The sequence below is a fragment of the Balaenoptera musculus genome, chromosome 4, assembly GCF_009873245.2.
Source record: "Balaenoptera musculus isolate JJ_BM4_2016_0621 chromosome 4, mBalMus1.pri.v3, whole genome shotgun sequence".
Taxonomy (NCBI): Eukaryota; Metazoa; Chordata; class Mammalia; order Artiodactyla; family Balaenopteridae; genus Balaenoptera; species Balaenoptera musculus.
Window position 1 is genome coordinate 118,926,273 of NC_045788.1, and position 22,251 is coordinate 118,948,523.

Sequence of the window (22,251 nt, forward strand, 5' to 3'; positions counted from 1 at the left end):
GCAGATGAGCAAAAGGGAGATAGCGTGCTAATTCCAGGATTGGTGCTAATCTTTTCACTGTTGTTTGCACTGTCTGCCTCCACTTACTTAGAACCCTATTCCCTCTTCAGAGGAAGACTAATCAGGATAAGTATGTTAGCCTCTATTACTTGAATGGTTGGAAGGACGGAGAGCAGTGTTAGAAGAACTGCCTCATCACCAGCTGACACCTGTATGATTCTGTAGCAAATGTCAGTGTACAGCTCAACTTCCTTGTCCCTTCTAGGCAGGGACTAGCAAGACTGTCATGTGTGTGCCTCTTCTTCCTAGTTCTTTCCTCCTCTCTGATAATCATCAATCTAAGCCAAGAGTTCTAAAAGACCACATTTTCTTGACATACTATTTAGATTGTAATCTATATGGAGATTGCATCATCCCACTCTATTAGGTCATGAGAAATGTCTGTTTTTGGATATTCCACCAAATGTGTATTAATCAAATAATATCATAGGTAGAAATAACTTTTAAAAAGCAAGCATTTCTTGGGACCCAAATTTTGTTCCTTGCTTGAACATTCACATTTGTGTAATTCATCTGTAACTTTGCCTGAAAGTTACTTAATATCTCCTAGATTCTTAAGAGTTCACGTAATTTTTTTTGGAAGGAGAAATGATTTAGGCACTTGGACTTTTTGGAATCAGATACCTTAGGTTTGGACTTCCACGCTGTGTGATTTTGGACTAGTTTCCCAGACTCTCTACTCATTTCCCTCATTCATCAAATTGGGATAACCTAGCACCTAGCTCATATAGTTGTATTAAGAACGAAATAATGCATGTAACACAGAATACCTGACAAACAATACCTGACTATTATTTAGGTAAGTCACTTACCTAAAAGTGTAAATCAACTGTCAGAAGTATCTGACAGTTGGACTAGCTTCTCCCAAGTAGAGAGTGATTATTTCACTTCTTCCAGAGTAGAGAGAGAAACTTATCTTTGTCTTCTTTCTTCACAGGCATTATTTTGCATGCAACAGAAAAATTACTCTTTATTTCTGGGAAGCTAATTTCTCTTTATTAACTCTCCAGTAACAGTTATTCAAATTATTTCAGTCATGAAAAGTGTATCCCTTTTCTGAGAATAGATATTAATATTTTTGACCTAAGTATTAAAAGATTTTCAATCTAGATTTAATTTGTTTCCGTATAACTCATAAAACATTTCTTTTCATCTTTGTCAACACACTGGAAGGAATGAATTATGAATTTGAATCAGAATGTCATTTTTATCTAACAAATGCTTTATTTATAATTATGATGTTTCTATTAATAAGATATTCTGGGTTGTATATTGTTTCTTTGTTTTCAACTTTAAATCACTGATTTAAAGAACATACTTTTATTATTACTGATTTAAAAAGCACTCTGGATCATCAAATGCCTTGGGGGTCATCATAATGAGCAAACATCACTATGCTGAGGTGTTCTGAATAACAAGAGTTGCAGTGTGTAAATGAATGCAGAAACTCCCACTCTAAACACAGCTCTGTTTAAGACTTCTTGCTCTGTGTTTGGAGAAAAATACTATGTCTGTTTTCTATCTTCCTGATTGAAAAAGATAACCAGATATCACTCTTAGTATTATTCGCTACATTTTTCTTCTGAATATGATACAAAGTTCTTCTATTAGTAAGATTTGTAAAACTTTTAGGAGACTCCAGAAAGATCTCAGGCCAATTCTGTGAAAGAGCAGAAAAATAGCAGAAGAGTTTCACTGTGGGCCAGTTTAAGGGAAAAATATAAAAAAAGACAGTTCTCTCAAGTCTCCTTTAGACTGATTCACTCATCAATCACATACTCATTCATAACTTCTTGTCAGTCCTTGTACTACTGCTGATAATATACTAGTAAATAAAAGACTCTAATCCATGTCTTTATGCAATTAGAAATGGGGGAGGGGTGGCGCATTAAACAAACACACAAGCAAATAGTTACAGCAACAAATTATAGCAAGTGCCATGAAGGAAAGGGCGCTATGAGGACAAGCAGGTTGGGGCTGACAGCGGTGGCAGGGGCGGGAAGAAGTGCTAGGGCAGGGAAGGCCGCTTTGAGAAGCACCTTTCCAAGCGCCACGGCAGGCAGGTTCTTTCCTGTGGTGCTGCCTCGCACGCATTTTTGCCAGGCATGTAAGTCTGTACCTTCTCCACAGTGCGCTTCCAACCCCAACGCTTCTGATTGCAGGGGTGGAGGGGAATTCACTTATTTAATTTACTCATTCATTTCGAAAGGAGATACATGTGGTACAGGAATAATAGTTTAACTTTAGACATGTAGTCGGAAGTACTTACAGGCTATACAAGTGAAGATGTCTACAAACTAGTTGCATATATAGATGTGTAGCTTGGGGGTGGGAGAAAGAGGTAGGAGGAGATCTGCTAGTTATCAACACATAAAAGGCCATGAAAGCCCAGACAGAGCGACCATGGAAGGTCTAGGACAGAGCATGCCAACATAAAAAACAACAACAACAAAAAAGACACTACAAAGATTATCAGGACTAATCAGAGGCATTAGGAAAACCAATAAGTGAATGCCATCAACATAGCAGGGCTGGTCTGCAATTTAAAACTTAAAATATGGCAAAGGTCAATGTCCATTTCTCACAGTGGTTACAACTGCTCTGACACCAGAGACCTGATCTGAATCCCTTCTGTGTCAATTACTATCTATATGATTTTAGGGTAACTTTATTTGACCTCAGAACCTTCATTTTGCCACATATAATTGAGGGTACTACTATTTACCTCTTAGTCCTGATGAGAGACCTCTATAAACATTAGCTGCAATAAATGCTCCATTATGCTTAAAAATCAGTTGGTAAAGTAAGGGTTTACAACCATCCTAGTCACTTCTACAAGCATTTTAGCCATATACTGTATCACTAAATAGGAGAAAATAAATATTAATCATTTCCTATTTAAAACATACATGGGCATATACCTGTAGCTGAACTGACAGAATAGTAATATACACAGTGGGAATTCCCTGGAGGTCCAGTGGTTAGGGCTCCGCGTTTCCACTGAAGGGGGCACAGGTCGATCCCTGGTCAGGGAACTAAGATCCCGCGTGCTGAGTGGCGTGCGCGCCCCTACCCCCCCAAAAAAACAAAACCAGAAGTAACTTGTCTATGGTCTCACAGCTACTAAATGTGGATTCAAATCCAGAGAGTCAGGCTCTGGAGTGAGTGCCCCCACCAGGAGTTTTTGGACCTCAGTGGCACAGAATTAGGAACCTGTGCTCCTAATCACCACGCTACAATTGCTCTGCAGCTTCATTGTGAGCATCAAGGGCAAACAAATAAATCTGAGCTCCACTGCTTATACTGCCAAGTATTCTTGGAACAAATGTCAGCAACTGGAGTTCAGCCTTTTGAATTAGATTCTGGCACAATAATTTCAAGATTAAGAAATAAAAATATAAAACTGCTCTTACTGGTAACATTTGAGAACCAGTATGACACAATAAACTTAGGTATCTTGCCAAGAAAACCCAACTAGTAAGTGGCAGGGTCAAGATTCAAGGTCTGAGTCCAAGGCCTACATGCTTAATCACTAGAGCAGAAGTGAAGCAGTAGCAGATGTATCCAGCTGTAGAAAAGCAATCTTCCCTGTAAAGGTATGAGGAAGGTGGAATTACCACGTTAGTCTATCATGAACAGAGGCTGGGAGAAAGCAGGAAGTAGTTTTCCTAAGTTTATAATATCTAACATACCTATAATGAGCAGTAGCATTAATCATCACATTTTATGTACCGAGATGGGTCAGAAACTTGAAAATTCTTGTAAGCTTTTTGGCAACAAGTTCACATGAGATCTGGCTGCATGCCTATCCTCAGAATACAATGCCTCATTCTGTAAAAATCCCTTCTAGTTCAAACTCCTGGGTTAGAAGAATCACCAGAGCATTCCTTGTTGGTCTTAGTTTTAGCTCAAATAGTTTGTCTTCAATGTGGTAACCTTTAATTACTAGAAAGGCCTCTCTATGGCCGATTTTGCTAGGTGCATACTCAATGTCCTTTGTCCCTTTCTTTGGAAAACACTGATTTTATTTGGAGCAGCTTCTCTTGAAAGGGCAGTGGAATGTATAAGAAATTGTTAGGGGGGACTTTAGGAAAAGCTCCTTTTTAGATGCAGGAGAGAATGCTAACATGTATCTTCTGTCAGATGTCCTTTCTTTTCTGTCTGAGAATAAGGAAGCAATGGCTGGAGTTCTAGCATCCACCCTGGCTCATGAGATGACTGACAATGGCAAATATGTGTTAAGGAAAGTGGATTAGAAAAACAGAAGCAGCTTGAGTCTTTCTGATCATGGAGCTACCATACCAACTCCAGATTCAACTTCTTTTAATACAAGACATATAAATATCCATTCCATTTTATTTCATCATTATTATTTGGATTTTCTATTACATACAGCCAGACCTAACTCCTAATGGAATATACCATTCCAACTGAAATTCATGTACGATCTCAATTTTAAATTCATCCTAGACTTTAAAATTAGAAAGCTTAAAGTTAAAAGGAGAATAAGTTGGGAGTAACTAAAAAGAGGCCACCATTATTAGGACTGGGATAAAAATCTGGAACCTGGCTCCTCAGATGTGGGTTGTGAGTTAAGTCACAAGTCTTTACCAGATGTTGTTAGCCTAGTTTTATTTTTTAAAAATATTCTATAATTTAAAGTTATCACCAATTAAACCTACATTTCACTTCTATCCCTCCCTACTCCTGTCCAAATAATGAGATTTTACTATCAGAGCCATTTAAAAAGTGTTCAGATTTATTTAAAATGGAATTAAAAGGCAGTTAAAGAAAAAAAAAATTAACCTTTCATCTGTATTTCTAAGTATATCAAAGATAGCCAAGCTAAAGTTCAAAAGGTATATTAGGCTTTATATTTAAAAGTGCTCTTTTCATTAATAGCAAGGCATGATGTTTGTCATTACGGGAAACAAGAGAAAGAGGTTAATGCCAGATTGAGTTAGCAATATACAGTCTCCTTATCACAAGTAAAGTGGTGGGCTTTTACTTAAGTGGAAAGATGCTGATGTGCCAGAAGCAAGTCAAAGGAAGAGCTGTTGACAGGCTTTGAGTAGTTAATAATCAGTCTTGACTTCCAAGCTAAGTCAAGATTTAATATTGAGATTCAAACTGCTTCCTGACTACTGACCATGTGAACCATGTTTTGGTCAAAGACACAGAGAAACAAGGAAGAATGAGATTAAAAGTGAGCATTGGGGGCTTCCCTGGTGGCGCAGTGGTTGAGAATCTGCCTGCCAATGCAGGGGACACGGGTTCGAGCCCTGGTCTGGGAAGATCCCACATGCCGCGGAGCGGCTGGGCCCGTGAGCCACAATTACTGAGCCTGCGCGTCTGGAGCCTGTGCTCCGCAACAAGAGAGGCCGCGATGGTGAGAGGCCCGCGCACCACGATGAAGAGAGGCCCCCACTTGCCGCAACTAGAGAAAGCCCTCGCACAGAAATTAAGACCCAACACAGCCATAAATAAATAAATAAATAAATAATTAAAAAAAAAAAAAAAAGTGAGCATTGGGTTCACCGGTGCCTTAACCAACAGAAAATACCTATAGACTTTTCTGGCTGGAAAGATTACTAAGGATCTGCATTAGGGTCTGTTTCTAGAAAAGTTCCTGGGAAGTTCAACAAATTAGAGGAGAATGAAGTCTGAGATGGATTTTACAGTGCAAGATGGACTAGTAAGCATTAAAAATGCTTCCTAATCAACTAGCAAGATCAACTCACACTGAAAACTTTGGCATAAGAGGAACTGATCTTGTCTTATAAAAAAGTTTCTCTCTGTAGAATAGAAAGGAAGTCAATTATTAAAGGAAGGTAAAAATACTAATTATTTGCACAGTATTTTGGTACAAAATGAAAACTGACAGTATGAAGTAATAGACTGGAGCCCTGGATCTCTCTCCCATCCCCCACCTGTAGTTTCATTTCTGACTTTCTTATATTACAGTTGAGTTTCATTACTGGCTCCTGACCACTCTGGGCTACCTTCCTCCCAGACTTAATAGCCTAGGGATTGGTAGTCAGTAAATAACTTTAGAGATTTTAGCACCATGAACCATGAGGCATATTAATGCATTTGATCATACATGCATATAGCGTCTTAGTGTCAAGGACAGGCCATCAGTATTAAGAAGTTTAAGCATCTATCTCCTAATCCTAGAAGTAGACAAGTAATTCTAATGGTGAATTATAAGTGCCCCCCAATCAATCTCCTTAAAGTGCATTTCTTAGGTCCTTGAAGTATATCACCTATGGGTTGAAAGTATATGAAATGTAGGTACTCGTTTACTTTTAAGTACTGTAAAGTGACAGAAAAAAAGGCAACTTAGAGCCAAGCTCAGAATATGAAATCTCTCCTACAAGATTAGACTGTCTTTTGTTTATCTAGCCTCTTAGCTGAAAAAAGAATAGAAGGCTTTAGAGCAAACTCAGCAATTAGAAAGCTAAGAAACCAAGTAACAGAAACATTACCATACTACAAAAAAGTTACACCAAAAACAGTAAAGTTAAATGTCATATTTTTTTAAAGTCCCTCTTACTTATCTATTTATTGACTGGCACTGTGCTGAGAATTTGGTAGGGGAAAGAAAACTTCAAAAACATTTTAAAAGGTTTACTGACATAGACAAAGAATATACTTTGTTATTTTTCAGGTATGTGATTACTTTATTATCACTTTTTTCCACTGATTTTTTAAAAACCTGTATACTGATATAAAAATCGAAATTTTGAGAAATTCAGGGTTCTCATTTCCCTCCTTTTCCCCTAAAATTCCTAATACTTAGAAAAAAATCTCATGATATTAAAATGGTTATACGCACAAGCTCATCACTGTAGTGAATATAAAATGTATTTGTGAGATCCAGGAATTGACTTCAGATAAATTGAGAAGAAAATTCTAAAGTAATTTTTCTTACGAAGATTTAATTGGCATTTAAAAATATAAAACCTTGAGTGTACAAAGAATATAGAGGGAAACAGTTCTAATACAAATTGAGAATTATTTTCGTCTTTTAAGTTAAAGACAACTCTTATTTCAACACGTAGGGCTTATGACAAGCTTATATACTGAGATAAATATTATCAGAGATGAAATATTTATAAGATAGTACCTGAGGAATACTTGTATATTCTCTATACAATGATGAAGAACCAGTTAAAAGGCATTAAAAACAGGCTAGAAAAGCAAATATGAAAGTTTACATTTTGGTAGAAAAATCCTATCACAGCATGAACAACACTAATGATTTAGCAGGAAGCACTGATAAGGAAAAGCTGGCTGACAGAATATCAAGGAGAGCAATTAGGACTCAGGAAAACAGGTTTCTAATATTAGCCCTATCAACTAAAATAACTACTGACAGTAGATCAATGGAATTAAAATCACATATACTAGAACTAGATTGGCAGGCTTCAAAGCCCAGCACTGTCATTCATTGCTGAGCAACTTCAAAGTGCATTTTTTAGGTCTTGAAGGTTAGACTCCATCAACTTTAAAATGGATAATAGTAGCCATCCCAGAGCTATTTTGAGCTGAATAAGATAATCCATGTAAGGTGCTTAGTACAATGCCTGGCACATAACAACAGCTTGCCATCACTGCTAGAGCAACCTTGAACAGTCCAACTACCTGGTTGTCAGTTTTCCTCAATGTAAATACAGGTTTGGCTGAGTCATTTGTAATGCCTTTGCCCATCTAAAACTAAAATCTACAATGTAAAAGAATATATAGGGCCAACTCTATTTCTAAAGAACATACATTTATATCTTTCACTCTAGCATGATTAAGGACATGGTAATTTAAGTGCTACAGAAGAATCACAGCTACAGAAGAATCATGTTTTTAAGTCATCCCTTTGAAATTAGTTATAATGCTACATTTACTAAAGCCACAGTTTTATGCGTTCTATGCAACCCACAGGAAATCCATGATCTTCCATCTATTATCATGTTTAGCAACTACAGTTCTGAGAGTACAATGGCAAAACTGTCAAAACCAATATGATCTTAAATGGAAAATGAATGTCATATAATTAACTCTACATGTTTTTAGTAGTCTACTTATGGTTATAATTTTGACTTTTACTACAGAGTATCTAAATATATTAATTTGGTGCCTACAACAATTTCTGAAAAACAAGTCTTAATAGGAATCTCAAGGTAGATAATCCTATTTTTTTTTAATGGCACGAACATTTGATATTTCCTATTTAATAAATAGAACAAGTAGAGATAATACAAATTAATCTAAAGATCTAACAAAATCTCTCTACTGAAATGTTACAATTCAAAATTCAAATGGCAGGCCAACTTTTTTTACTGCCAGAATATTAAGATTCTTTTTTAGTGTGACTCAAATATTAAAAAAAAATCAGAATTTATCATGGTAACATCAAGATTAAGGAAACATATCCCACATGTTTCTCAGGGACAAACTACTGATACCCACAGACACATTAACTGTGCACCAACCCAAATACTTTAATAGAGATTTTTTTTTAAGTATTTGGAGAACTCTTTTTCGTATACTCTTAAAGATACTACTGAGAAATTTTAAAAGCCTTTTTAGTTTAAAAAAATTATTAAAGGTGTGTGTGATCATTGAAAAGAGGTTATCTAAAAATTTTAAAATGTGTTGCAGATAATAAGATAGCACTGGGGAAAAAAGTTATAGCTCACCTCAGTTAGGTACTAGCACGGTAGGCCAAAAGAATAAAATTACATTCGCCTATCAATGTAAATGTTTGGTTATGTTATTTCATAATGTTAAAACAAAACAAAACACACACACATGTGTTAAAATCTTACAACCTAATAAGCTCTCAAACCAGCAAAGTTTACTAGTCAATACTCATTCCTCATTTTTATATTAGTAAAATTGGGATTAATGCCGTGGGAGTTAAAAAAAAAAAAAGTTTCTCTTAAATTCATAGCTGTGCTACCTTCAGTTTCATTTCCAGAAACCCTTATCTTTAACAGATCTCCACTTCATACTTGACACAATTTACAATCATTCAAGAAAATTTAGTTTTACCTTGTAACTAGTTCAGCATAAAGTAGTTCTGTAAAGTTCACGCCATAAAAATTAATCTACACTGTGTCCTTACCATCAATATTTAGCTCAAAACAAACGTGGCAGAAGGAGAGTGTTTCTTTGTCTGTTCCCAGTTTACAAACACTGCAGATGTTGTCATCATTCAAATCAATGCTTACAAATTGCTCCTCTTCGTTCATAGTGCCCCTATTAAGAAACAGAAAAAGAAAGTTACACAATTTCAAGAACTTGCCATTACGGCAATATTAGGAACTTCTAGGAAGACAGAAGGATGCTGTTCAGGTTATCTAATGCAACAGCCCCATCAAACAAGCACTGCCACACTTGTACTTCAATATTATACTTTTATTGTGCAAAGACACAAAGCTAGTAAAACTTAAAGCCTAGCCGTAAGTGACACTACGCCTAAGCGCCTTTTTTGGTCCTGTGTTTTATTTAGTGGAGGGGCTCTGACGGAAAGCAGTTTTCGGGTATTCTAGCCCACCCCCATCCCCGACCAGGTGTAGAAGGAGCTTAGCAGCGACACCTATTCAGCTACCGGGGTCTGTCAACCTACTTAACGCTGTTAAAGGTAGGACGAACGATCTGCTCGGGACACTGCTTTGCTAACTTCATTGTGGGAACCTTAGATGCGTTTCGCTAGCTCCGCGTAGCGAGGTTTCCTATTCGAGATCCGGGGCAGGAAAATGCACATGGAAAAGTGAACACTAGGAATGGGGGCCCGGCCGTTTACAAAGCATCCTCATGGAAGGTCGGGCAGCGGCTCCGCTGTGCGGCCCGGGCACGGCCGGAGGCGGGGTGGCCAAGGCAGGCTGGGGATCCCGGAGCCCGGCCGGCGAGAGCGCCGCGTCCCCTCGCCCCGGGCTTCCTCCCACCCAGGAAGAAGGCGTTCGAGGGCCACGGCAGCTGGTCCATCTGGACTCAGCGCCTCTGGGAGCCGGGTCCCCGGCGTTGGGGGCGCGCGCTTGCCCCTCAGGGTGCCGCGGACCCGTGTCATTCTCTCCGACCGTCCGTCGGGGCAGCCCGCGCGGAACAGCGCCAGGGGCCGCGGGGCTCAGAGTGCAAAGGCGGCGGGACCGAGGGGGTGGGGACCGGGGCGCAAGCAGTCGTGGGCAGGGGAGCTGGGGCTTTACCGTCCGCTTCGTGCGCCGCCGCAGCCGATCCGCGCGGCCCAGGGTCCTCCACTATTGTTTCCGGCCGCAGCGCAGGCGGCCGCCGTGGAGAAGGCTGCTGTGCGCCGGCCCCGCCCCCTCCCGCCGGTGCCATCCCTCGGAGGCTCTGGGGGGGCTGGGGGACGGCGCGGCTGATAGCGAAGCCGCGCGCTCGCTCGGCGGCCGCGGGCACCGCCGCTCCCCTGCTGCACCGACGCCGCGGCCTCAACTCGGATTTTCTCTTGATTCCGCGCCTCTTGGCCGGGGTCTTTTGCTGTTCTGTGGAAGGTAGCTCCTCACACGCCCCCTCCTCTAGGCAAGTAGATAGAGGAGTCCGTTACCACCTCCCCCTTCAGCGTAGTGGAAACTACTGCCCCCGGGCGGGGGCCGCAGGGGGCGGGGGCAGAAAAGTGACGAGTGGATGGGTGAGAGGGCCAGAGATGCGTGGGTGGAACTTCGTGTGAAATCGGTAGACTGAAGCAAAATAGTATCATTGAACTTTGAGTTAGGTGCCAGTTGAAGTATTTAATGAGGGAAAAGTTCGTTTTTAAGTTTCATAATTTAGGGATAATCTTAAATACAGAAGCTTATTTTTTACAGATTGTCTTAGAAATGGGGCGCCCCTCCCCTGTAATATGGCGCATTCCTTACACGCCCACGAGTCTAATCCCGGAGCCCCACCTCTTACTTTAGGTCCTGCCTCTTTAAAAAGATGATCTCTTTTTGCCCACTTTGCTTGACATTTTAAACCATTTTTTTTAAGGTTATAATTCATGTAACACTTTCACTTACATTTTCTATTGTAATCCTCAAAACAGCCAGAGAAGAGAAACGAAAAGAGTTCTCTTCTTTTGCATTCGAAAAATGACTAACCCAGATTATCTATTGGTTAGAAACAGAGCTGGGACTTGAACCCAAGGCTGCTGACGTAAAATCGCTGCTATTTTCCAGAGGATCATAAACAGCTGTCCTGCTTACACCAACAAAGAGAAAGGGGACTAGGTTGTCAGTCTACATGTAACCGGTGGTAGGAATGGATTCCATAGATCTTGGGAACTTATAGACCGAATTGGCACTTGATATAAACCATCAGTGCCCCAGACAAGTGGTCTGTGTTTTTGCTACTTGAAGTGTAGGAGATGAACCAGCAACATCGGCCTCACCTGCCTGGTATCTTGTCAGAAATGTAGACTATCGAGTCTCACCCAAGACTTCCTGAATCAGAACCTGCATTTTAACAAGACCCCCCAGGTGATTCCTATGCAGATGAAAGTTTGAGAAGCACTAATTGAAATTGAAAAGTCTATGCGTTTTCTACTTGAATTTCACATTCTAAGTAAATATGACTAAAATGTCTTACATCTTGGAGTCTACCTATCTTTTCAATGAAAGTGCTTTCTAAAATCGCTAACGAGGGGCTTCCCCGGTGGTCCAGTGGGTAAGACTCTGGGCTCCCAAAGCAGGGGGCCTGGGTTCGACCCCTGGTCAGGGGACTAGATCCCACATGCATGCCACAACGAAGATCCTGTCTGTGTGCTGCGGCTTAACGATTTTCTTGTTTCGAACAAGTTCTTTTAATTTCTCAGGGTTATCTCTCTTTCTGTGGCATTTTGCCTTTTTAACTCTCCTTAAAACTTTCACCTTGTTTTTTATTTTTAAATTGTTTTTAAAAGTCTACACATTGGGGTTTAACTTACAGAAATAAAATGTTCCCGTTTTAAAAGTACAGTTGCTGAGTTTTGTCAAATGTATACAATAGTGTGTCCACCACCCCAGTTAAGATACAGAACATTTCCACGACCCCAGAATTCCCTATGCCCCTTCTCAGTCAAGCCTCCCACCAACATCTGATATAATTTATATCACTAAAGACACGTTTTACCTGCTCTAGGACTTTATGTACATTGGAATAAATGGTATGTATTCTTTTGTGATTGCTCTCATTCAGCATGTTTTTGAGATTCACAATGTTTTGTAATAGTAGTTCCTTTTTATTGCTGAATAATATTCCACAACTTGTTTATCCATTCACATATTTATGAATACTTGAATTGTTTCTAGTTTGGAGACTATTATAAAGCTGCTATAAGTATTAATGTAAAAGTCTCTTTGTGTGTTTATGTTTTCTTTCTCTTAGGTAAATAACTAGGAGTGGAATTGCTGAGTCGTATGGTAAGTGTACACTTACTTTTAATTTTAAAAGAAATTGCCAAACTGCTTTCCCATGTGGTTATGCCATTTTACATAGTTAGGACTGTTTTGTTTTCTTGATGATTTGACCCTTTTATCACTGGTGGTATTTTTATCTCTGGTGGTATTTCTTCTCCTGAAATCTACTTTATCCGATATCAATATAGCCACTCCTGCTCTCTTATGATTAGTGTTTCCATGTGTTTCTTTTCTTCTCTTTTTATTTTTAACCCCTCGATGTCTTTATATTAATGTGCTGCCTGTTTCTATTAACAGACTATTTTTTCCCCTGCTGGGTACGTCATATTTTCTTGCTTCTTATATGATATGCATTGATTGGTTGCTGAACAATGTAAAAGTGATATTGTTGAGTGTAGTAGGCAGAATAGCTCCCCAAAGATGTTCACACCCTAATCCCTGCATCCTTTGAATATGTATGTAACATAGCAAAAGAGATTTTGCAGATATAATTAAGGTTGTGGACTTTACAAGGGAGATTATCCTAGATTATTGGGGGGTGATCCCAGTTTAATCACATGAACCCTTAAAAGCAGAGAACTTTCTCCAACTAAAGTCAGAGAGATGCAGCAGAAGAGGAAGTCAAAGTGATTGGAAACTTCGAGTTAGCATTGCTGTAGGAGCAAAGACTGGATCCCAGCTGACAGCCAGCAAGGAAATGGGGACTTCAGTCCTAAAACTTGGAGAAACTGAATTCAGCCAAAAAACTGAATGGATTTGGAAGTTCATCCAGTACCTGGCTGACCTCTTGATTTTAGCCTTGTGAAATTCTAAATGGAGGATTAGAAATCCATTGTACCTGGACTTCTTACCTACAGAACTGTGAGATAGTAAATGGTATTGTCTTAAGCCATTAAATTTGTGTTAATTTGTTATGGCAGCATTATAAAACTAATACATTGAGTGTCTAGATTTTTAAAGAGTGTTGGGCTTTATTTGGGAGTCTGTTACTATAGTAGCATATTAAACTTTGTGAGACTCTAGACTCTCCTTTTGCTATAAGAATTTCTAGTTCTCTCTTAAGGAGTGGCTTAGGCTTTCTATTGTATGTCACAGGTCTTTAATAAAGTTTCTGTACTCTACTTGGAGAAAACTCAAATTATTACTTTCCCTATGAGTTCCAGTAGTTGTTCATATTGTAGTTCCCAAGTAATTCTTTTTTCCCTGGTAATTAATTTTTGCCCAGCCTCCTGGAGCTTCACCCTGTACATGCACAGCTTAGTATTCAGGCGAAGACTTAAAGCGTATTCTGAAACTCTTTCTGTGTATAGCTCTTCCTTTCTAGCATTCCTGATTACAAATTCCAGACATCTTGTACTCCCCAGACTCAATCTTTGTCTCCTCATCCCAGCTTTGCTTGGATCTCCTCCTGTGGACCATGGTTTGAAAGTACCTCCAGGCATAAAACCAGGGCAATTGTAGGGCTCACCTCATTTGTTTCCTTTCTTTCTGGGATGACATGTTTGCTCTGCGTGTGTTTCAGTGTCTGAAAATAGATATTTCATAAATTTTGCCCTGTTTTCTAACTTTGAAGAGCTATTCTGGTACTCCTTACTCCATCCTGGCTAGAATCCCTTGTTATTTTGTCGGTGGATCCTTCATTCATCAAATAAGAGCTTCTTCCCAGGTCTCTTTGCTTCTGATCTAGTTTTTTTCACTCCATCTTTCACAGTCCGTTAAGAAATAAACACAGGTGTGGCACATATATACAATGGAATATTACTCAGCCATAAAAAGAAATGAAATGGAGGTATTTGTAATGAGGTGGATGGAGTTAGAGTCTGTCATACAGAGTGAAGTAAGTCAGAAAGAGAAAAACAAATACAGTATGCTAACACATATATACGGAATCTAAGGAAAAAAAAAAAAAAGGCCATGAAGAACCTAGTGGCAAGACGGGAATAAAGACACAGACCTACTAGAGAATGGACTTGAGGATATGGGGAGGGAGTGGGGTGAGATGTGACAGGGTAAGAGAGTGCCATGGACATATATACACTACCAAAAGTAAAATAGATAGCTAGTGGGAAGCAGCCGCATAGCACAGGGAGATCAGCTCGGTGCTTTGTGACCACCTAGAGGGGTGGGATGGGGAGGGTGGGAGGGAGGGAGATGCAAGAGGGAAGAAAAATGGGAACATATTGTATATGTATAACTGATTCACTTTGTTATAAAGCAGAAGTTAACACACCATTGTAAGGCAATTATACTTCAGTAAAGATGTTTAAAAAAAAAAAAAAGAAATAAACACAGGTGAACTCCCCTTCTCAAAAACTTGTCATGGCATCTTGCCTTTCTCATAACAGTAATACATGAATCTATTCAGCATTTAGACAGTTACAATGGGATTTCCAGTTTACTGTCTCATTTGATAAAACCTAACATTTACTTGGATAGTCAAGGATTTTATTTTTATGTATTTATTTTTTTAAAAAAATTATTTATTTATTTATTTATTTTTATTTATGGCTGTGTTGGGTCTTCGTTTCTGGGCGAGGGCTTTCTCTAGTTGCGGCAAGTGGGGGCCACTCTTCATCGCGGTGCACGGGCCTCTCACTATCGCGGCCTCTCTTGTTGCGGAGCACAGGCTCCAGACGCGCAGGCTCAGTAATTGTGGCTCACGGGCCGAGTTGCTCCGCGGCATGTGGGATCCTCCCAGACCAGGGCTCGAACCCATGTCCCCTGCATTGGCAGGCAGATTCTCAACCACTGCGCCGCCAGGGAAGCCCAAGGATTTTATTTTTAATTAACTGCAATCCTTTCTAATTTAGTAACTGAGTAAAGTGTGCAAAAATGTGTTACAAACTGTAAGGGGCTATACAAAGATTAGTTGTATAATTTGTTCTTGACCTAAAACAGACATTACCTTGACTTTAGGCTTAAATCAGTTAGGAATCCTTTCAGATGAAAGTAACAGAAAACCTGATTAACAGTGTCTGAATCAGGTAAGGTTTTTTTTTTTTTTTTTTTTTAAGAATTTCACTTTATTTATTTATTTATTTATTTTTTGGCTGTGTTGGGTCTTCGTTTCTGTGCGAGGGCTTTCTCTAGTTGCGGCAAGCGGGGGCCACTCTTCATCGCGGTGCGCGGGCCTCTCACTATCGCAGCCTCTCGTTGCGGAGCACAGGCTCCAGACGCGCAAGCTCAGCAGTTGTGGCTCACGGGCTTAGTTGCTCCGTGGCATGTGGGATCTTCCCAGACCAGGGCTCGAACCCGCGTCCCCTGCATTGGCAGGCGGACTCTCAACCACTGCGCCACCAGGGAAGCCCCTCAGGTAAGGTTTTATTTGTTTCACCGAACAAGATCTGAGGAACCATCTCCCGGCAGTGGTTCACTGGCTCATTATATCAGGACTACCCTCTCTGCATCTATTCTGGCTTTCCCTTTCAGGAGCAGAATGGCTGCCCTGCAGTTAAGCAACATATTGTCTTCCAGGCAAGAGGATAGAAATGGAAGATGTAGGGAGAAGTGGGAGGGAAAGCTGCCTCTTTCATTTTTGTGAGGAAGGAAAAGCTTTCCTGAGAGACCCCAGTAGATTTCTGCTTATATCTAATCACTAGAAATTATATGACAACAATGGATTCTAGGGAAGTGAGTATTTAGTTTTTTCAACCTCTATAACAGAAGGCAAGGAAAAGAGGTTAGGTATATAAACCAACAATGACTGCTAGAAAGTTTACATAATTTTCTTTTCTGAATATCATTTTTATGTCTGCTCTGGTGCAAATGACCCTCGCTCATCATTCCAATGAATGTCTGCTATAAAAATTTCTCTAATCTTCTCGCTTTTCTGAATCCCCACAACTCTTGTTCATGCCACTGCTATTCTTGGTATTTTTTCTGGCATGTTCCTATTTTAAAGTAAAGGATTCAGTATACTTAGTGTATCTATTCATCCATCTATTACCTTTGCTGTCTTTGCTTCTCTTTATGTGTTAATTCGTTCTCTGCTGTTGGAGATGTGCTTCATCCATTTAGCCTGGAAGATTGACGCATGCAGCCCCAGGCTTAGAGCCTTCTAGTACCATGACCCTAAAGGACCCAGAAACTCAAGATGTGTGCATAATCAATTGCATTATTATTTCCACTTCTTCATACCCTCCCTCTGCCATGTGACTTCATAACTCACTATAGTGGGCAGAATATATTTCCCCACCCTGTTGGAATATTAATGAACATGACGTGAGCAGAGACCTTAAATGTGCTGTGTGATTTAGCTTGGCTTCTTGTGCCTCTGTCATATATCACTAAGAGAATGTCGCCCAGATAGTTGCCGGTGCAAGGAGGATGAGAGATGTGGAGAAGACCTGCCAGTTGATAGCTGCTTTAAGCAGCTCAATTTGATTTAAATAAAACGAAGACATGTGATATTTCTTTTTTTTTTTTAATTTATTTATCTATTTATTTTTGGCTGTGTTGGGTCTTCGTTTCTGTGCGAGGACTTTCTCTAGATGCGGCAAGCGGGGGCCACTGTTCATCGCGGTGCGCGGGCCTCTCACTGTCGCGGCCTCTCTTGTTGCGGAGCACAAGCGCCAGACGCGCAGGCTCAGTAGTTGTGGCTCACGGGCCTAGTTGCTCCGCGGCATGTGGGATCTTCCCAGACCAGGGCTCGAACCCGTGTCCCCTGCATTGGCAGGCAGATTCTCAACCGCTGCGCCACCAGGGAAACCCCAAACCAATATTTTAATTGGCCAGGCTTGGATTACATTCCCACCTCTCCCAACTCACCCCTCCCCAGAAAACAGGTTGGCTCAGGAATGGGGCTGCAGGGATTAAAATTTGATCTCATAATATGGGAGAAGAACTTCTCCAAAGAAAAGTGGTTGTTGTTACCAGAAGAAGGGAATTGGTTTGAAAATATAACAAACAGGCAAAAACTATTGTAATTCACTCTGGTGTTCTTTATATTTCAATATTCATTGCTAGAATTTAAGCCGGTTGTTTGCAAGGAACCCTGCTTTAGTCATCTTGTATTTCAACACTACTTTACAGATTGTGCTTGTATCAGTTAGGATTAGGTTTCACTGCAGTAATATAAAAACCCTGAATACAAGTAACTTTAAAAGATAGGACTTTATTTTTTCTCTTACATTAAAGTCTGGAGATGTGCAGTCTAGGGTGGGTGTGGTGGCTCTGACCCACAAAGTCCTCAGGAACGCATGCTGCTCCTAGTTTTCTACTCTGTCATCCCTAGGACGTGGGCTTATCTTTTTGTGCAAGAGATAGCCCCTTTCATTAGAGACAAATGTTAAACAGTAGGGTGGAGGAAGATGAGAAGACAGGGCAAAGAATATATACCAGTTGCTTTTTAAGGATATTTCTGAGAAGCTGCTACAAAACATTTCTGGTTACCTCCCACCCTTCCAGTGGTAAGAGCCTGGATGAAAGGGAGACTTGGGATCAGACCTTTATTCCAGCATCCGTGTGCCCAGCTAAAAATCAAGGCTTCTAAATAGGGACAGTGTATATTAGAATAGTCAACAAGCAATCTCTGGCACAGTACTCAATAGATATTTCTTGAATGAATGTGTTAAGTGAATGAATCATATATTAAAAATGAAAATTGGTCAATAAACTCTGAAGACTAAATTTTCAATCTTAGATTCAATGCTGGCTTAAATAACCTATTTGAGGTAAAATAGCTATCCTATTTCTCATTTTTAGCAAGCAAGAAAGCAAAAATTGACTGTTTTAGGATTATTTTTGCTTTACACTCAAATTGAACAGTGTGGTAGGCTTATTTCAGTGTTGTTGATCCATTTTCTAAAAGTCTAAGTTTTATAGGATTATAGACAAAGTTTAGTGCTGCTCTATTGGAATTCTTAACTCTGAAGAAAATGTCTCTCTTAAAATTATGGGTCCTCTTAAGCTTAGACCAGCATCCCTTCGAAAGTTTGGGCTACAAATATTTGCATTAAAGGGATTTACCACCTGTAGTTTCAGTAACGCTGACTTTATGGGTAAGCTGTCTGTTGATCCATTGTCCTGTTGTGCCAGCAGAACAAACCAAACCTATTTCCAGTCTGTAGATGAATTCACTGTTGGCATTGCTGGGAGAAGATTGGGCTACTACTAAGCTATTGATTTTTTTTTTTTTCCACTGTGGTTCAAATCCAGTCTTTAGTAATGTGCACAATTCCCGCTGTTAAATTCAAGGTGATAAAAGGAAAGTTTGAGATTGATGTCTGAAGTTAGAAAACAGTCTGTTTCACAATATTTTACCAGAGGTTTATTTTTGTGTTTCATTGTATAAATATCAGATGTCTGGGTGTGGAATACTCAAGCTAGAAATTGAAATCCCGACATATTTCTGAGTTAACTATTAGTGCACCTATTGAGTTAGATAGAGAATTTTAAATTTCAGAATTTTAAATTTAAAATTTTCAGGATTTTCTTTAATTCAGAGAGGTTTGTGGATGGGAGATGATAGCATTAATGGTAAGTGAAAAAGAATACAACTTTTTTGTTTTTGGAATTTCTACTAAACGTGTACTTTTTCACAAAAGTTAAAACTAATTCAATTTTTAAAATACTTTTTTTCATTCATTTAATCATTCATTATTTGTTCATTTAACAATTTCTTATTAAATGCTCTTTATATTTGAGATACTTTTCCAGGTATTAGTTATACAGTAGAGAGCAACAGAGTGCCTACTCTTGAGAAATTTACCACTGATGCAAGGGACAGGCATTAAGTAATTGCTTTTGGAATGGAGTTTTTAATGGCATTGAAATATATTTGCATTTTAATTGCCATAGCACTATAAAGATGTCTAAGTACCACATTGGCATATATTTTTGTATTCTGCTTTTTTTTTCATTATTCTGATAAATTTTACATGTTAAGTATAGTAATGATTCACTTATCTATAATCTGTAGGAAATGAGGGGTTCCACCACAGTTTTTTTTTTCCAAAATAACTGGAAAATGATAGTTTTTAAAACTTTAAAAATTTTAGTTATTTTGAAAGAAAGCTGCAATAGACTGAATGTTCTCCCCAAATTCATATGTTGAAATCCTAACCACCAGTGTGATGGTATTTGGAGGTGAGGCCTTTGGGAGGTGATTTGGTCATTAGGGTGGAGCCCTCATGAATAGGATTAGTGCCCTTCTAAAAGAGACCTTAGAGGGCTCCCTTTCCCTTCTGCCACATGAGGACTCAGTGAAAAGGTGGCTGTCTATGAACCAGGAAGTAGGATCTCACCAGACACTGAATCTGCCAGCACCTCCTCTAGCATGTAAATTCCATGAGGTTTGGAAGTTATATTTTCTTCTCTCATATATCTCAGGGACGGAGAATAGTGCCTGCCAAATATTTGTTGAATGAATAAATGAATGAATGAATGATTTGAGAGTGTGCTGACTTTTCAGGATCTGCTGTATACTATTTTGTTAATGAGCTATGCAGATACTGCTGGTTATAGCCATTTCCTCCTCTTCCATGTAAACAGAATCCTCATTTTGTTCATTGGTAGAATAGGGCAGGGAGGATCCATCTTTGTTCTCTGTTCTCTAGCCATAGAGAACTCTTCTATGCCAGTTATGGAAATTCCATTCTTCTTCATCTAGTCTAACAATGGACAAGTTTCGGTCTTGGCAAGTGAGAGGTAAGCAAAAATGTGGTAGAATGGAAAAACCTCTGGAAATAAAAAAAAAATTCTGCTCACCCCCTTCTTTTTGCTTTGGCTATTCTTTACTCTTGTGTTGATGTGATGTTGAAGCTTTACCTGGCATCTTGTGACCATGAAGGCAGACATTGCTAACATACTGAGGTTAGAAGAGTGGAGAGATAGAAAGGACCTGGACCCATGTGACATAATTGAATCACTGCAGCAACCTTGGATTCACCTTTTTAAAAATAAGATAATAATGTCTACTTCATTTAATCTATTTTTGGTCTGCTATTCTGTTACTTGTTGATTGTAGCTGAAAACATCCTAATTGATAGAGTAGCAGTATCTTCAGTAGCTGCTGAGACTAACTGACCACTATTCTGTTCATGCATATCCTTGAGGAATTGACAATAAGGGTACAAATGAATAATCACAGAGTCATCTATCTAGCACACTGTTATCACAGAGCAAGTGCTTATTAGCATTCAAATTCAGTATAACTAGTGGAACTGGTTAGTCTTTTAGGCACTCCTAGTTGGATAGAGGTAGTCTATCCTGTCATCTCTGCAATGGGCCCACATGGATTCTACTGTAAGGCACCATTTGAGAGAGGCTCTTTTCTATTGCCATAGAGGGAGTGACACCAGTGTAGACAATTTTGGCTATATTGTTTATTTCTTATCCACTCAGACATAAACTCATTGGTGGTGAAGATTATAGGGTTAAGGAGTTGGGTGGGTTAGTTTTCCTCTTTCTCCTCCATCTCTACCCCTAGATACTTCTTAAACACCCAGGAGAATGGAACTGACTCTGGCTAGAATGTGTTGATCAATTTGTGGCAGCTTAAGTACTTTGCTATAGGCTATTGGTAAAATTTGCATGTATGCCTAGAAAATAAATTAGAATTTCAGATTGTTAAATATTTCAGTTTAATCATCTGGAAAACTGTAGTGTTTTTTTGTCTTCAAAAATAAAACAAAACAAAAAAAGCCCTGCAGCTTTATCCGCCCAAAGTAGCTATCTAGTCATTGATACATTGAACTTTTTTTTTTGCAAAGTCATTCAATATGTGCAAATGGTAATCTTAGCTGACAAATGAGAATGTGGGCTTTCTATCTGGAACTCAGTAAGAGAAGACTATATCCAGCTCTTTTTCATAATTAAAGTTCAAATGACAAATTCATGTATTCTCAGGATGAGTCTCAGTCTCTCTACAGTGCATCATAATATTAGGTTCATTGGCTTACTTTTTATGTTGGGCTCATTAAAAGTTTCTGTAGGAAAAAGGTTTATATAGCAAAACTCTAAAAAAGGTAGTGACTTAGAGTATTATACTGATTTCTGATAGACTTAACAGATTAATTTATATGCTCATGGGAAACTGTTCAGGAGCTACTCTTAGTTTATTTATTTAAAGTTTGTATCAAGTACCTTTAAGTCTAAATATCCTTAACTTTTTTCTGTCTGCTTTAGAATCGTTTGGGGATTTTCATTCTTTGTTTCTGTCTACTCTCTGGTCACTAACTTCTCTAATGGTATTTGGCTCTTCCCTTTGTTTGCTTCTGGTTTGTGATATTTAATGGTTAGGTTCAGTTAACCAGATGTAGGGGAGAGATTATAATTTTCATCTTTGATACACATAAACTTCGTATTTTAAAAAGAGGAACTGCTTATGTATATATCTGAGAGGAAAACAAAAAATAGAATATTGTCAAAAATGTCCGGGGACGTAAGGCTAGCAGCTATGCCTGTACCAAAACATGTTTTGATTTTCTTCTGAGGAGGTCAAAGTATTTCATATATTATTTCATGTTCATGACATTCCTACTGTTGTACAGGAGCAGATGCTATCTCCACTTTATGTTGTGGCATTGAAGAATGACTTATCTGTGGGACAGAGATGAGAATGAGTCTAACAGCAGTGAATTTCCCAATCATAAATTCTAGAGTCCCTGCAAGGGGCCTGCATAGTTATGAGAGTCATCACATGCAGGGAGCCCCAAACTGTGGTTTCCCACCAGGTTTTTATAGTTCATGTATAGTTTCTCTCCTGCCAGATGCAATTTATAATTTTTTTATCATAAGAAATATTGCCTAGTAGCACCACTTCCATTCTAACTTTTTCAGGTTTCCAGGAAACAGTGCT

The 22,251-nt window shown here is 39.2% G+C and overlaps 2 protein-coding genes across 2 annotated transcripts in view; one reads left to right on the plus strand and one right to left on the minus strand.

The window, feature by feature from the left end:
* Positions 1–10,407, minus strand: part of C4H21orf91 (chromosome 4 C21orf91 homolog) — a 28,470-nt gene extending 18,063 nt beyond the window's left edge. The window contains exons 1-2 of the mRNA XM_036851503.1: positions 10,266–10,407; positions 9,185–9,318 (exon numbers count right to left, since the gene is read on the minus strand). Of these exons, the coding sequence (XP_036707398.1) occupies positions 9,185–9,311 (127 nt within the window). The 5' untranslated portion in view covers positions 9,312–9,318; positions 10,266–10,407. The remainder of the gene's footprint in view (positions 1–9,184; positions 9,319–10,265) is intronic.
* On the plus strand, positions 9,877–12,443 carry LOC118894055 (elastin-like). The gene is made up of 3 exons (XM_036849712.1): positions 9,877–10,020; positions 10,109–10,571; positions 12,421–12,443. Exons 1-3 carry the CDS (start codon positions 9,877–9,879, stop codon positions 12,426–12,428), a joined length of 615 nt encoding a protein of 204 aa, XP_036705607.1. The 3' UTR covers positions 12,429–12,443.
* Positions 12,444–22,251: the final 9,808 nt, after the last annotated feature.

Excerpts from the sequence above, each read along its gene's own strand:
- LOC118894055 (XM_036849712.1), top strand. The coding sequence starts at position 9,877 with ATGGAAGGTCGGGCAGCGGCTCCGCTGTGCGGCCCGGGCACGGCCGGA. Across the intron at positions 10,021-10,108 it reads CTCCCACCCAGGAAGAAGGC|GGTGCCGCGGACCCGTGTCA; the intron begins GTTCGAGGGCCA and ends CTTGCCCCTCAG.